General features: G+C 42.7%; 1 protein-coding gene across 1 annotated transcript in view; it reads right to left on the minus strand.

The window, feature by feature from the left end:
* The window catches only part of dock1 (dedicator of cytokinesis 1), a 361,518-nt gene that overhangs the window by 255,003 nt on the left and 91,778 nt on the right, over positions 1 to 14,737 (minus strand). The window contains exons 20-23 of the mRNA XM_033984239.2: positions 13,138 to 13,238; positions 12,477 to 12,605; positions 9,131 to 9,239; positions 1,282 to 1,352 (exon numbers count right to left, since the gene is read on the minus strand). Coding sequence (XP_033840130.1) covers positions 1,282 to 1,352; positions 9,131 to 9,239; positions 12,477 to 12,605; positions 13,138 to 13,238 — 410 coding nt within the window. The remainder of the gene's footprint in view (positions 1 to 1,281; positions 1,353 to 9,130; positions 9,240 to 12,476; positions 12,606 to 13,137; positions 13,239 to 14,737) is intronic.

Consider the following 14,737-nt stretch of genomic DNA (forward strand, 5'->3'; position numbering starts at 1 on the left):
CATCCATCTCTCTCTTATTCGCTCTTTCTCTTGCAATTTTAATTAGATTTGAGATATTTCTGTTTATAATATTCAGTTCACGGCATTGTCTGTCACCCGCAGCGTTCGGCTCCAGTCAAACGAAGCTAATCAAGGCTAGCGGTTATAGCGGTTATAGCGGTGAATTTGGAGAAGAGTTCCATATTTGAAATTTCGATTACGAGTACCATAGCAACCAAAGAGCCAATCTGGAGCGGGGCTGTTGAAAATAACACCCTTCTCGCCCAAACGCCTGGTTTAGCATGGAGCAGGCACTTAGCAACGCTGCAAATCAAACCTGTTGCTAACGATAATGGAAGCGACCTCAGGGAAAGATGGCGCTGATTCGTCTGTTACTAACGTTCAAATCTTGATTTACAGACACAATAGTAAAATAAAACCCCCAGAATCATGTAGAGCGGGTGAATACGAACATTTAAGACCAAAATGACGAGTCTGACAGCAGCAGTTACAGAGAGAGAGGCCACAGTTTTTCAATAGAAAGTGAATTGGAGCCAGAATCGATGGAGCTAGAATCGCGCCCATGATCACTTCCTGTTTTGGAGTGCAGCAGCTAGCATGTTAGCTATGTCCACTTGTATATACAGTCGTGAGAAGACCAGATGGACCTCACTGGAGTGTTCACATTATAACTTGGATATAGTTGCTGTTATTCTTTCTGTTTTTCCATGTTTACTTTATTAAATCGATTATTTCTGATCCAAGGCTTAAACTAACATAAATGCTCAGGTTTATAATCGTATTTTTCCATCTCTTCGCGCATTACACACATTCAAACACAGTGCTACACATACACTGTTGTTGCGTCCTTGGGCACTTAAACCGTAAATATATATCGATCAAGTCACAATAACATCTTACATCTGTAGAAGCAGGAACTCGAACCGGCAACCTTTGCATTAGAGGGCAGACGCTTTATCTGCCACACAGTATAAAAGCTTTCTTAGACTGCTATTAATATAAGTTTATAAAGCCATCACAGCTATTTAAACTCCAATAGGCACTTTAGCCAAGCAACACTACGCGTTTCCATGACGATGGGAGCTACTCGAGCGCAGCAATCTATTGAACAAAATGTGAAAAAATCTTTACAGAAATATATGAGGGAAAGATAATGAAAACACCTGCAGCATCTGAACACAACAATGAGTTTTTGTAAGTTAAAAAACTTCCTTCAGTTGCATAAGAAATCGAACAGGAAATCCAAGGACGCTATGCTAATACAGAGCTGCTCAAACCCACCTGAGCTCTTTGGGATCGAACACGAGCTTCACGTCGTTCACAATCGTGGGGAGATACTTCAGTGCAGCCCCCTGGAAAATAAACACAAATATAAAGAGTGTAAGGAGCTAAAAAGTTGATTTTTAAAGGAATAGAAATAACAAGTGAATGAATAACCCCTTCCATTTTATCTGTGTTAGCTAACTGTGTGTGTGCTGGAGTGTGTGTGTGCGTGAGAGAGCTACCTGTGTGCGTTAGCTACATGTGTGCGTTAGCTACATGTGTGTGTGTGAGCTACATGTGTGTGTTAGCTACCTGTATATGCATGTTACCTACATGTGCGTGTTAGCTACCTGTGTGTGTGTGTTAGCTACATGTGTGTGCGTGTTTTAGCTACATGTGTGTGTGAGCTACCTGTGTGTGTGAGCTACCTGTGGGGGTGTGTGGGGGTGTGAGCTACATGTGTGTGTGTTAGCTACTTTTACTTGAGTATTTTTTGGCTCTGGTATCTGTACTTTTACTTAAGTAACACAGCTGAGTACTTCTTTCACTGCTGGCTCACAGACTGAAGATACTAAACTTTCTAGTTGGAAGAAAATCTTACAAAAATATAAATTGTATATGGTTTAAAATGGAATAAACTAAAGCCTAAATTATATAAATATCTGACTTTTGTTTAAAGGAGGTTAGGCTTTTTATGTGAATACAAAGACAGAGCACACTAAACACACAGAACACACACTAAACACACAGAACACACTAAACACACAGTAGAATAAGTTGTTAGCTGCACATGTTAGATCAGAAAACAAACATTATGAATTCAACAAAACACACACATTTACTTCAAGAAATACACCAACAAACAAACAAATACACTGCAGAACAATTTCAAACTCTATTTCGATTCAAAGGAATAGACTCGATACCTAATACTGCGACACAATATACACAATATACTGTGATGTTGATTTCTAGTCCCATGTGTCTTATCTGGTTCATTTGTGTCCTGTTAATGGGACTTGTGTGAAATACTTTTACTTTTTACTATTAGTGCATTTTAAATGGGTACTTTAAAAAGTACATTTTAATGCAATACTTAAGTAGCTTTTTACCTTTGTATCTGTAAATGTACCTAACAAAATGGAGTACTCCATCCACCTCTGCTAATACACTATTCCTTTTTGAATACTTTTGTTGTTTGAGAGAAAGATGAAGAGAGAGAGAGACAGAGACACAGAGAGAGAGACACAGAGAGAGAAATAGATAGAGAGAAAGAGAGAGAGACGGAGACAGACAGAGAGAGAGAGAGACAGACAGGCAGACAGACAGACAGAGAAAGAGACAGACAGGCAGAGAGAGAGAGACACAGAGAGAGACAGAGAGAGAGAGAGAGAAAAAGATAGAAAGAGAGAGAGACAGGGAGACAGACAGACAGACAAACAGAGAGACAGACAGGCAGAAAGAGAGAGCAACAGAGACAGAGACAAAGTGAGAGAGACACAGAGAGAGAGAGAGAGAGAGAGACGGAGAGAGACAAAGAGAGAGAAAGAGGGAAACGGAGAATGAGAGAGACACAGGGAGAGGAGAGAGACACAGGAAAGAGAGAGAGAGAGAGAGACAGAGAGGGAGAGAGAGAGAGACAGAGATGGAAAGAGAGAGAGAGAGACAGAGAGGGAGAGAGACAGAAAGAGTCTCTATGCTCCACAGAAAACAGACCCTCCCCCATTATAACAGGAAAGAGAGAAAAAGAGACAGAGAGAGATGGATGGAGAGAGGGCCCCTTTGGTCCAGATGCCTTGTGTGAACAGCGGCCAAATGGAGGAGTGATGCAGCCTCGGCACATTAGAGCCTGAGCCAGTCTGCTTCAGGAGCTGATCACAGACTCAGGTGAAGCCAAACCAGAGACACACAGGAATTTTAACACTACGTGAAAAACGGAATGTTGGGGATGATAACATTGGATTGGAATTCCGACCACGAGTATCATAGCAACCAAAGAGCCAATCCGGAGCGAGGCTGTTGAAGGTAAAAGCAATAGAGCAGTGCAGCTTAAATAAATCCACCCAAACATGTCAGAAGAGGTTTTAAATGTCATCCATGCATGTTGAGTAATTTAAAGATGTTTCCCGGGGCCTATTCAAACCCTCCTTACGGTTAGCTGTACGATTCTGTACAAGGCTCCGCCCACAAGTCTAGGTCGCCCATGCTCCCACATGACAATTCTCTATAAACATACAAAAACATGACAATAAACTGTACACTACAACTTCACAAATCTGATGTGATGTGCAGTAGTGTCATTAGTGGGATGCACAATGTGTCGTGATGCGATAGAGCTCTGAAGGGGGAGTGACTTAGCACAGAAAGCAATACGTTGTTTTCTGTGAATTTAGAATTTTCAAAACATGGTGATCTAAATATGTTGTGTTATGGCTAATACCCCATAGAAGTCAAATACCCCCCTTTAATACCCCATAGAAGTAAAATACCCGTCTTTAATACCCCATAAAAGTAAAATACCCGTCTTTAATACCCCACAGAAGTAAAATACCCATCTTTAATACCCCATAGAAGTAAAATACCCGTCTTTAATACCCCATAGAAGTAAAATACCCGTCTTTAATATCCCATAGAAGTAAAATACCCGTCTTTAATACCCCACAGAAGTAAAATACCCATCTTTAACACCCCATAGAAGTAAAATACCCGTCTTTAATACCCCATAGAAGTAAAATACCCGTCTTTAATACCCCATAGAAGTAAAATACCCGTCTTTAATACCCCAAAGAAGGAACATATTGCCTCTTTAATACCCCCATAGAAGTCAAATACCCCCCCATAACATTCCATGGACGTAAAATACCCTCTCTTTAATACCCCATAGAAGTGCAATACCTCCTGTTTAATACCCCGTAGAACTAAAATACCCTTTCTTTAAAACCACATAGAAGTGTAGTACCTCCTGTTTAATACCCCATAGAGGTAAAATACCCCCTTTATCACCACATAGATGTCAAATACCTCCTCTTTAATACCCCATAAAAGTCAAATACCTTCTCTTTAATAACCCACAGAAGTGTAATACCTCCTCTTTAAATATATTTCTTTCTTTTTTTAGGAATAAGTCCATTTGCAGCGTTGCATTCTGGGATTTCTCTAAATGCCCACATCTGTATCGAGTTTCAGACGTTCATTTTTCAGAGACTTTCCGAGGCTTTATATTTGGCGAGAGACAGTCCCACCTGTCTGCGGATGTGCTCGTCGTTTTATTAGCTTGGTCCTCTGACAAAATAAAAAGATACAAGTAAAACGTTGGACAAACGCAGCAGCAGAAATGAGTCAGCTCTGCGTTAAGGGCGCTCTACACCATTTATACTCTTTAAAAAGGCTGAAAAACACACCCAGTTATTCCTCATTTACCTTATGCATTCAGAGCTTCCTAATTACCCACCACGATGAGTTTATAAGCACAATTTGTGGAGTTTTGCCGATGCTGTAAACGCAACAACTAGCATGTTAACCGCATACTTTCTGAAGCATGGGTGATGTAGGCTTGTGGGTTGACCTTTGGATAGAATGGTACTGCTAACCATGAAGAGGGTTTGAATAGGACCTGGGACAGATCGCTGGATTAAAAAAGGACACTGCGCTCTGAAGGGGGAGTGACTTGGGACAGAGAGTCAAAAACGAAAGTGAAAAATTAAACATGATACGATGTTGTTTTGGGTGAGTATAGCATTTTCAAAAGAATTAAAGGAAACATGGTGAACTAAATATTATGTGTTACAGTTAATGTCCCATAGAAGTCAAATACCTCCTCTTTAATACCCCATAGAAGTAAAATACCTCCTCTTTAATACCCCACAGAAATAAAACACCCTTTTTAATACCCAATACAAATAAAATACCCCCTCTTTAATACCTAATAGAAGTAAAATGCCTCCTCTTTAACACCCCATAGAAGAAAAAAAAAAACCTCTTTAATACCCCAAAGAAGTCAAATACCCCTGTTTAATACCCCAGACAAGTAAAATACCTCCTCGTTGATACTCCTTGTTGCCTGAGATCCAGTACACACTCTTCTTAAATATTTTACAAAGATGTGAGTCTTGTCACACGTGTGATTGACAGGTGGATTAGCCAATCAGAGACACATATTGGAAAAAATAAAGGAAAAAAATCTCACAGGGGCTGAAAAACATGGCAGATTTCTGTAAAATCAAAAAGCGAAGCCTAAACTCTGAGGTTAAACTGAGGTGAGAGAAATATGAATTTATTTGTAAATCACTGGCGACCAATGAGCGCCTTCGTTTCACATGTGTCACTGAAATAAACAAATCTGATTGGACGATCACATTTGACCGGGTTTGAGACACAACAGAGGGAGTCGGGACCAGAATTTAGAGAGATCAGTCTGGATTGGACAGGCATAAAATACTGCCATTATATTATCCCTGTTCTATATACTGCCCATCCCCCTGTACCCGTCCCCGCCGCAGTCCCGCCCCGTCCCCGCCGCAGTCCTGCCCCTCACACATACAAACTTTGGTCCATTTTTCCCTCGTTGCTAAAGATCCATTTTTAATTTCCTGCCATTAAAGTGAATCTCTTTCCAATTACACAGCAGCTGCTTTTCTAATTGGTGCTGAGTTCCTTACGGCTGGGCGCTGATCTGGGTCCGCTAGGGTTCACGTACCTCCAGATTATGTCATCTCTGTTAGCGTAGTAAGGTTCACTCGCGGTAAATTTATCACCAAACCACAATTTTAAAAGTTAGGAGTAGTTTGAGTGGCATCTTGGTCCGAGAATTTGATGATTGTTATGATTTCAGATGGACACGGGCCGATATGACTAACCAGATTTATGAATTTAAAGAGGAGGGTATGGGGTATTAAAGAGGAGGTATTACACTTCTATGGGGTATTAACTGTATCACATAACACATTTAGATCACCATGTTACCTTTAATTGTGTTGCAAATGCTGTATTCGCCGATAATAACATAGGTTTGTGGGCGGAGCATTGGACCATAGACTGTATATATAAATGGACATAGCTAACCTGCTAGTTTCAATTCACTTTCTATTGAAAAACTGTGGCTCCTCTCTCTGTAACTGCTGCTGTCAGATTCGTCATTTTGGTTTTAAAATGTTTGTATTAACCCTCTCTATATGATCCTGGTGTTTTTATTTCACTATTGTGTCTGTAAATCAAGATATGAACAGTAATAACAGACAAATCATGCACCTTCAGCATTTTAGCTTTGTGCAGCTAAAACCTGGAGCAGTCTTCCTGAAGATGTGAGACAGGCCTCTACTTTGACAGTTTAAATCAGGAGTGTCCAAACTATGGCCCGCATTGATCACTGGTCTGTGGTCCTCAGCTTCGAATATGTTTTGAGATGTGGCCCTCGATTAAAAAAAAAAAGTTTGGGCGCCTCTGGTTTAAATCCAGGCTCCAAACGGTTCTGTTTAGCTGTACGTATGACGGAAAGGGTTTTATTCTGCACTTTTCCCCTTTAAAGTTAATCTTATGATTATTTGTGATTATTTATGTTTCGATTTGTTTTATCATGATTTTAATGTCTTTTTTAATGTAAAGCACTTGGAATTACCTTGTGTATGAACTGCGCTATACAAATAAACTTGCCTTGCCTCCTGCTAGCTTTAGCAACAGGTTTGATTGACAGCGTTGCTAAGGACCCTCCAGCTTAGCAACGAAGAGGCGTTACCTTCAACAGCCTCGCTCCGGATTGGCTCTTTGGTTGCTACGGGTGACGTCACACTCACTTAGTCCACTTCTTTACACGATTTACGCTTTGCTAACAGTGAGGAGGGGTTAGAATAGGGCTCAGGAGAGATCGCTAGATTACTCAGACTTCCATGGATGACATATAAAACTACTTCAGGCATTTTTCAGGTTTTTGATGAGGGAACAATGTTATAACAGGGTAGAAGGCTCCAAAAAGTCGATTCTGCATAACACGTCCTCTTTAATCACTAGACTTGATTAAAATGATGTAATAATCTCGTGCTGTTAAATTCTTGAGATCACAATAATCCCAAAACTTTTGAAAACGACAGAACATAAATATTTGACGTTGGTTCTTACTTTCAAACAGAGAAAACGTTGAGTGTTGTGTTAGTTTTTGTTTCATGTGGATAAGTCCAATAACAAACCAACCCAATTTGAAACTATGGGCCGTTTCCATATTAGTAATTTAGCGGGTTTAGTGTTGTCATGGAAACATATTAGTGATGCAGGGACACGGAAAAGCCAAACTGACACCGGAGGAAATACCTTGAGGAGGAGCTAAAGACGAGAGAAGAGACAAAAGAGACAGAACAAACACAGAGTGAAGGAAAGAGAGAAAAAACAATGACAAAACACAGAACAGAAGCAGCTCACAGACTTAGACCTGAGTCGAGATTAAAACTACAGGGTTTAACAGAGGACTGGAATGTTCCACAGGGCGGCTTTAATCTGTAAGCATGACAGAGAAAGAGAGAGGAGGAGAGAGGGAGGGGGCGAGAGGGAGAGAGAGAGAGCGAGGGGGGGTAAAGACAGAAAGAGAGCAGGAGAGAGAGGGAGAAAGAGAGAGAAGGAGAGGGGAGAGAGAGAGGGGGGAGAAAGAGAAGGAGAGAAAAAGAGAGAAGGAGAGAGAGAGAAAGAGCAGGAGAGAGGGAGAAAGAGAGGGGAGAAGAAAAAGAGAGAAGCAGAGAGAAAGAGCAGGAGAGTGAGAGAGACAGCAGGAGAAAGAAAGGGGAGAAAGAGAGAGAAAGAGAGAGAGAAAGAGAGCAGGAGAGAGAGGGGGAGAAAGAGAGGGGAGAGAGGGATGAGAGAAAGAGGGCAGGAGAGAGAGAGGGGAGAAGGAGAGAGAAAGAGAGGTGAGAGAGAGGGAGCAGGAGAGACAGAGAGGGAGAAAGAGAGCAGGAGAGAGGGAGGGGAGAAAGAGAGAGAAGTTGAGCAGGAGAGAAAGAGGGGAGAGAGGGGGAGAAATGGCGAAAGAGAGAAAAAGACAGAAAGAGAGAATGAAAGAAGGAGCCACGAGGGAGATGACGGAGAAGTCAAAGCGTTTTCAGGCAAAAAGAAATCACAACAGATTTTATTTACTACAGCTCCATCCTGACATCAAATGTTTACTCCCACAATGAATGAGAGAAGACGGAGAGAAGAGATGGAGAGAGGGAGGGAGAGAAAGAGAACAGAGGGAGAGAAGAAAGGGAGAAAGGGGGGAGAGGAAAGGGAGGGGAAAGAGGGAGAGAGGGAGGGAGAGAGAGAAAGGGAGCAGGAGAGAAGAAAGGGAGAAAGGGGAGAGAGGAAAGAGAGGGGAAAGAGGGAGGGAGCGAGAGAAAAGATGGAGAGCAGAGAGGGAGGTGAGAGAGCAAGGGAGGAGACGGAGGGTGAGAAGAGAGCGAGGGAGGAAAGGGAGAGGATAGAGGGAGAACAGAGGAAAGAGAGAAGAGACAGAGTGAAGGGAGGGAGGGGAGAGAGTACTGCGAGAGAAGAGAGAGATAAGAATGAGGGGGAGCGAGGGAGGGAGGGAGTGAGGGGAAGAAAAGAGAGAGGGAGGGAGAGGGGAGAGGAGATTAGTAGAGAGATAGAGAAGGAGGTAGGGGCATTAGGGAGGGAGGGTGAGAGAGAGGGACGGAAAGGGGGAGACTAAAAGAAAGAGAGGGAGAAAGTGGACAGAGAGGGAGGGAGAGAGATGGGTTCAGGGTGATGGAGGGAGTTAAGGAAGAAATGGAGGGAGGAGAGAGAAAAGCAGAGAGAGAGGGACAGACAGGCTGATGGACAGGGTGAAGAGAAGAAAAAAAGTAAAGAAAGCAGGGAGAGAAAGAGGACAGAGAGATAGAGATAAACCCACCTTGACCATCCCTGTGTTCTCTGAGCTGCTGTTCATCATGTTGTTAAAAGACGTGAAGAGATTTCGCAACGACTCCATGAAATCTGCCTCCCCTTTGTTTTCATACAGTCTGGAAACGAAAGAGAAAGAAAACTGATCAGAAAGTTGGTGGTTCGAATCCCGAAATCCTGTGTGTGAATGGATCCATAAGTCACGTTCCAAACAGGAAGTGATCATGTGCGCACTTCCGGCTCCATCGGCTCCAATTCACTTTCTATGTAAAAACTGTGGCTCCTCTCTCTGTAACTGCTGCTGTGTCATCATTTTGGTCTTAAAATGTTCGTATTAACCCGCTCTATATGATCCTGAGGTTTTTATTTCACTTTTATGTCTGTAAATCAAGATATGAACATTAATAACAAACAAATCAGATGCCTTCTTTCTCCGAGGTCACTCTTGCGAAAGCTAAAGGATCCAGCATAGACGTGCCAGCAGGGGGCAGCACCGAGCTCACGCTGTTTAAAGGATTTGGGTGTGAAACAAAAACGGCTGGGATGAAAAAAATAATTGACTAAGCATATACAAAAAATAGGCAAAAATTCCAAGTCAACGAATGATTAGAAATAAAAACACACAGGAAAAAACTGACTAAAATGGGACTAACTTACTCCCGTTAGCGTTAGCAACAGGTTTGATTGACATTGTTGATTGTTAAGCACCCACTCCCTTCTAAACCAGCGGTGTGGACGTGAAGGGGCGTTACCTTCAACAGCCTCACTCCCGATTGGTTCTTTGGTTGCTATGATACTCACTGTCAGAATTCCAAATGTGGAACTTGTCACCAAATTCCCCACTATAACTGCTACTATAACTGCTAGCCTCGATTAGCTTCATTTTATTGAAGCCGAACGCTGTGGGTCACACTCACTTAGTCCACTTCTTTATACAGTTTATGGTAAAGACCCATTTTAGTCCTGGTTAAGTCCTGTTTAGTCCTGATTCAGTGCTGGTTTAGTCCCATTTTAGCCCTGGATCTGTTCTCGTGTGGTCCAGTCCATCTTTTGTCCCAGTTTTGATCTCGTAAACACTCATCCAGAGACGGTGCTTGATGTGCGTTTACATTTGCACATGGCTGGGCTGGAGCTTCAGTGGTAAATGATTACAAACTCAGCCAACCGTCGGCGCCAATGCAAATGGACTTGGATTAAACCGCGCGGACGTCCTTCCCGCTGCCAACCCGATTACCATTTAAAACAATGTGCCGGGGTCCCAACGCACCTGTCAGCATTGTCAGGAGCGCGAAAAAAGATGGGGAATTAATAAAATATGCAAATTACTACAACCAAATGTCAGCGAACAGCTCACTGACTTGTATTCTCTGAGGCTTTGAAGCACGAGTGCCATCGAAGCTGTTGTTCCAAACTGCTGTATTTCAAACGCATGGAGGGAGAGTGAGGTTTAGTTCTAATCCTCTCAAATGTAAATGCTTTTTATCCCACTTCCTCAAATAGAATTAAGTGTAAACGAGCTGCGCCGTGAATGTATAAAAGCCAAAAACAGGAAAGAAAGAAGTATTTTGGTACAGCCGCTGTTTAAAGGTCCTGTATTACACAAAACTGACTCTTATGAGCTTTAATCCATGTTCTAATGCCGTTACCTCCTCAAAAACAGACTTGGAGTTGTGTTTTGTTTCATTCACACATGTTTGAGTAACACTTTATTATTAGTCTGTCTACATCTCCAAAGCTCAAAATGCTCTGTTCCACCTTGTGATGTCATGAAGTGGTAGTTTTTAAGTTAACAGCTCCTTTTACCTGAGTTTAGACTTCAGGATCACAGGGATCAGACTCGGCACAGAACTATTACTGAAACTACTGGAGGGAAGGGAAGGAGGGAGAAGAGTCCAAGGAGAAAGGGATAAGCAATGTGTGAGAGGATGAGAGGGGAGTAAAGGGAGCAAGAGAGGGATGTGCAATGGTCTCTCTGGTTAAGGGCCGTAGTGTGCTCCCAGTGCCTCCCTCTCTCCTCTCCTCTTTCCCTCTGTTTCTTACTGTAGCGTTTTATAGACCAGTCCCCCACAGCTCTGTGGACCTGACCAAGTTCTCTCCCTCTCTCCTCTTCTTTCTCCTCCTCCCCTCTCCTCTCTTTTTATAGATCAGTGCCCAACAGCTCTGAGTGGAGCTGACCGTGTCCTCTCCTGCTCTCCTCTCTCCTACCCCTCTCCTTCCCCTCTCCCCTCCTTCCTTCTGTTTCTTACTCTAGCGTTACAAACCAGTCCCCCACAGCTGAGTGGAGCTAATCGTGTCTTCCCCCTCTCTCCTCCCTCTCTCTTCTCCTCCCTCCCTCTGAGTGGAGCTGACCATGTCCTCGCCCTCTCTCCTCCCTCTCCTCTCCTGCCTTTCTCTGAGTGGAGCTGTCAGTGTCCTCTCCCTCTCTCCCTCCCTCCCTCCCTCCCTCCTCTCTCTCTCTCCTCTCCTCCCCTCCCTCTCTCTGAGTGGAACTGACCATCTCTCCTCCCCCTTTCCCCCTCTTCTCCCTCCCTCTATCGTCTCCCCTCCTTTCCTTCCTCTCTCCTCTCCTTTTTCTGGGTGGAGATGATCATGTCCTCTCCCTGTGTCCTCTCCCTCTCTCCTCCCCCTCTCCATCTCTCCTCTTTTCCTCTGTTCTTCACTCTAGCGTTTTATAGACCAGTGCCCCACAGCTCTGAGTGGAGAAGACCGTGTCCTCTCTCCTCCCTCTTCCCCTCACTCTCTCTTCTCCCTCTCTCTTCTCCTCTTTTTCTGTGTCCATGGTGCTGACCGTGTCCTCTCTCTCTCTCTCTCCTCTCCCCCTCTGTCCATGGAGCTGACTGTGTCCTCTCTCCTCCCTCCTCCTTCCTCTCTCCTCTCCTCTTTCTCTCTGTCCATGGTGCTAACCGTGTCCTCTCCCTCTCTCCTCCCTCTCTCTTTTCTTCTTTCCCTCCGTCCGTGTCCTGGCACAAACTCTCAGCACCATCACAATAAAACTTTACTTTTTTCAATCACATATAGTGGGAGGAAATACTGCAGCGGCGAGCATTAAACATTATATTTATTAGACGAGTGTTTGTACCAGATGCCCTCCCTCATCCTCTCTCTGGGCAAAGGCAGAGGACGCGTTTAAAACCAAAAAAGGCCAAATAACTCACTAAACATTCTTCATTTTATTTTCAATTTCTCCTCTATAGGTCCACGTCGTTTCGCCTGTGTCAGTTTCTGTTTGGGACCAAAAACGGATACGACCCATGATCACTTCCTGTTTGTAACGCCGCGGCGGCTAGCAGGTTAGCTACATCCATTTATATATACAGTCTATGTTCTGTCTTGGATAAACAGCGCGTGGGACTCACTGGTTGAACAGGACTCTGGAGCGAACGATGAACTTAAAGATGTACTCCAGAGCCTTCATGGCCTTCAGCAGCTGCTCCGTCAGTTTGTCTGCGTTGTCCACGTAGTTCTTCAAAACCTTGGTCAGCTTCCTATATCACAAATAATAAAGAAATACATAAACATAAACACATGCGTAGCTTTAGCGTCGCAAAGGTACTTCAGGTCATTCTCAGATTCATCACGTTTTGACGTCACCTTAAAATGAGCTTGTTGTATTGATCTGCAGTAAGTTTTAACTCCTTTTGGTTATGTTTTTGTCTATAAACTGTTGGATTTTGCCTGTATTTGTTAAATCTAGCTAAGAAACACAGGTTAACCACGTAGTCCCAATCCCCAAATCCCTAAATAAGTAATAGATTTGCAGATACACTGAAAAAACGGCATCAAATTACACCGAAATTCTGTTGATTTATGACTAAATACATTAACTCTTATTGTAAACCAGGTCACCGCTCCATAGATCTGTATCTGTCAGTGTCTCCTAATCCAAGAACATTCCAGGCAAAGCGAAAACATTTCCACATAGACAAACAAATGGCTGACCCCCCCAACTACAAATGTTACATAGTGAAGCTTAATAATTGGATTTTTTTGGATTTTTTTTGTTTTGTTTTTACTCACGTGTAAGCCAGTGTCGCGCTGAAGTGTTTCCTGATGTACGTCTCCAGAACCGGGTTGAAATGCTGGAACTTTCTGTCTGCGATCAGTCCAATGATGAACACCTGCCAAAGAGAAAGAGAAAAACACAAGTCTGACACAGAAGTCTAGGTGTCAGATGCCCTTCCTGTGTTACCATGGGGTCTGATTCTGCATAAAAACAGCTAATTCTGTAGTTTAGATGTAGTAATATTCTCTGAAACGGCCTTATGTGTCAGATGCCCTCCCTGTATGTGTCAGATGCCCTCCCTGTGTGTGTCAGATGCCCTCCCCGTGTGTCAGGGGCCCTCTTTTTGCCTACGTAGGGTCTTATTCTGCATAAAAACTGCTAATCCTGTACATTAGATCTGTACAAACATGTTCTGAAATGACGTTATGTGTAAAATGCCCTCCCTGTGTGTGTCAGATGCCCTCCCTGTGTCTCTCCGAGTAAAAATCACAAACTCACAAATCCATCTCAAACCTTGTCTGAAAAATCATAATTAGAATTTTTCCCCAAAATCGTTCAACCCCAAAATCTGAACCTGTTTTTCTTTCAATTCTCTCCGTTGTACATGATCTGGGACATCCAACGGGACAATTTTCCAGAAACAAAATCCCTTCCTTTTTTCAATTGGCCCGAGATCGGAGGTGACGAGGGGCTGGAAATTACTTCAAATTTTTTGCAAACTGTGAAATGAAACCTTAAGTGAACCAATTGCTTTGTTTTGTTCCATTCTGAGAAGGAAATAGGACTTTTAATGTTACGACAACACTGATACAAAACGCCGCCGCAGTGTGAGGAGGTATTAAGAGCAAAACAGAATTAGGTTTGTGTGAAACAGAAGATGATTTAAAATGATAGGCTGTTTGTATTTGCAACCAGCAGGGGGCCATTTTGACATAATGTAATTTTGGAAACTATCTCGGAAAATTATAGTGATATTATTGAAGAAAAGGCAAAACTGAAAGCAAAAGTGAATATAATTTTAGCCCAGCTCTGCAGAATGTGGCTTTGCGTCAGTAAAACATATAAATAAGTTAAAACCAAACCACATCATGAACTGTTTATGAACAAACTTTGATCAATTCTGATAAAAATATATGGCTAATAGCTGTAGATTAGACCATAGACTGTATAAAAACTGCATGCAGAAAGGTAGGAACAACAGAGGAGGACTCGATTTCATCTGTAACAAGACCTCAGACAAGGCACTGGTCTGATCTCGCAATGGAAAAACGTAAACCTAGAGGTGACCTAGACTTGGATGGGAAATTACATAATAATTCAGGATAAACTGTGTGTTTGGTAAAGCGCACATCGTAAAATATAAAAACACTCTATTTCATCTTCACTACCCTCTGGTGGTTGCAGTTAGTCTTGTTGGCCCTATCTCACAATGCTTTAAAGCAGGCGTGTCAAACACATTTTCACCGAGGGCCACATCAACAAAATGGCTGCTCTCAAAGGGCCAAATGTAAAATAAATCTAACAAATTTTACAACTTGTTAATTAACTGTTTCTGTATTTATTACTTATTCAAGTTACACATATTGCATATGCATTTGCCTAGATGTAAAAATA

This window comes from Periophthalmus magnuspinnatus, chromosome 19 (genome assembly GCF_009829125.3).
Source record: "Periophthalmus magnuspinnatus isolate fPerMag1 chromosome 19, fPerMag1.2.pri, whole genome shotgun sequence".
Taxonomy (NCBI): Eukaryota; Metazoa; Chordata; class Actinopteri; order Gobiiformes; family Gobiidae; genus Periophthalmus; species Periophthalmus magnuspinnatus.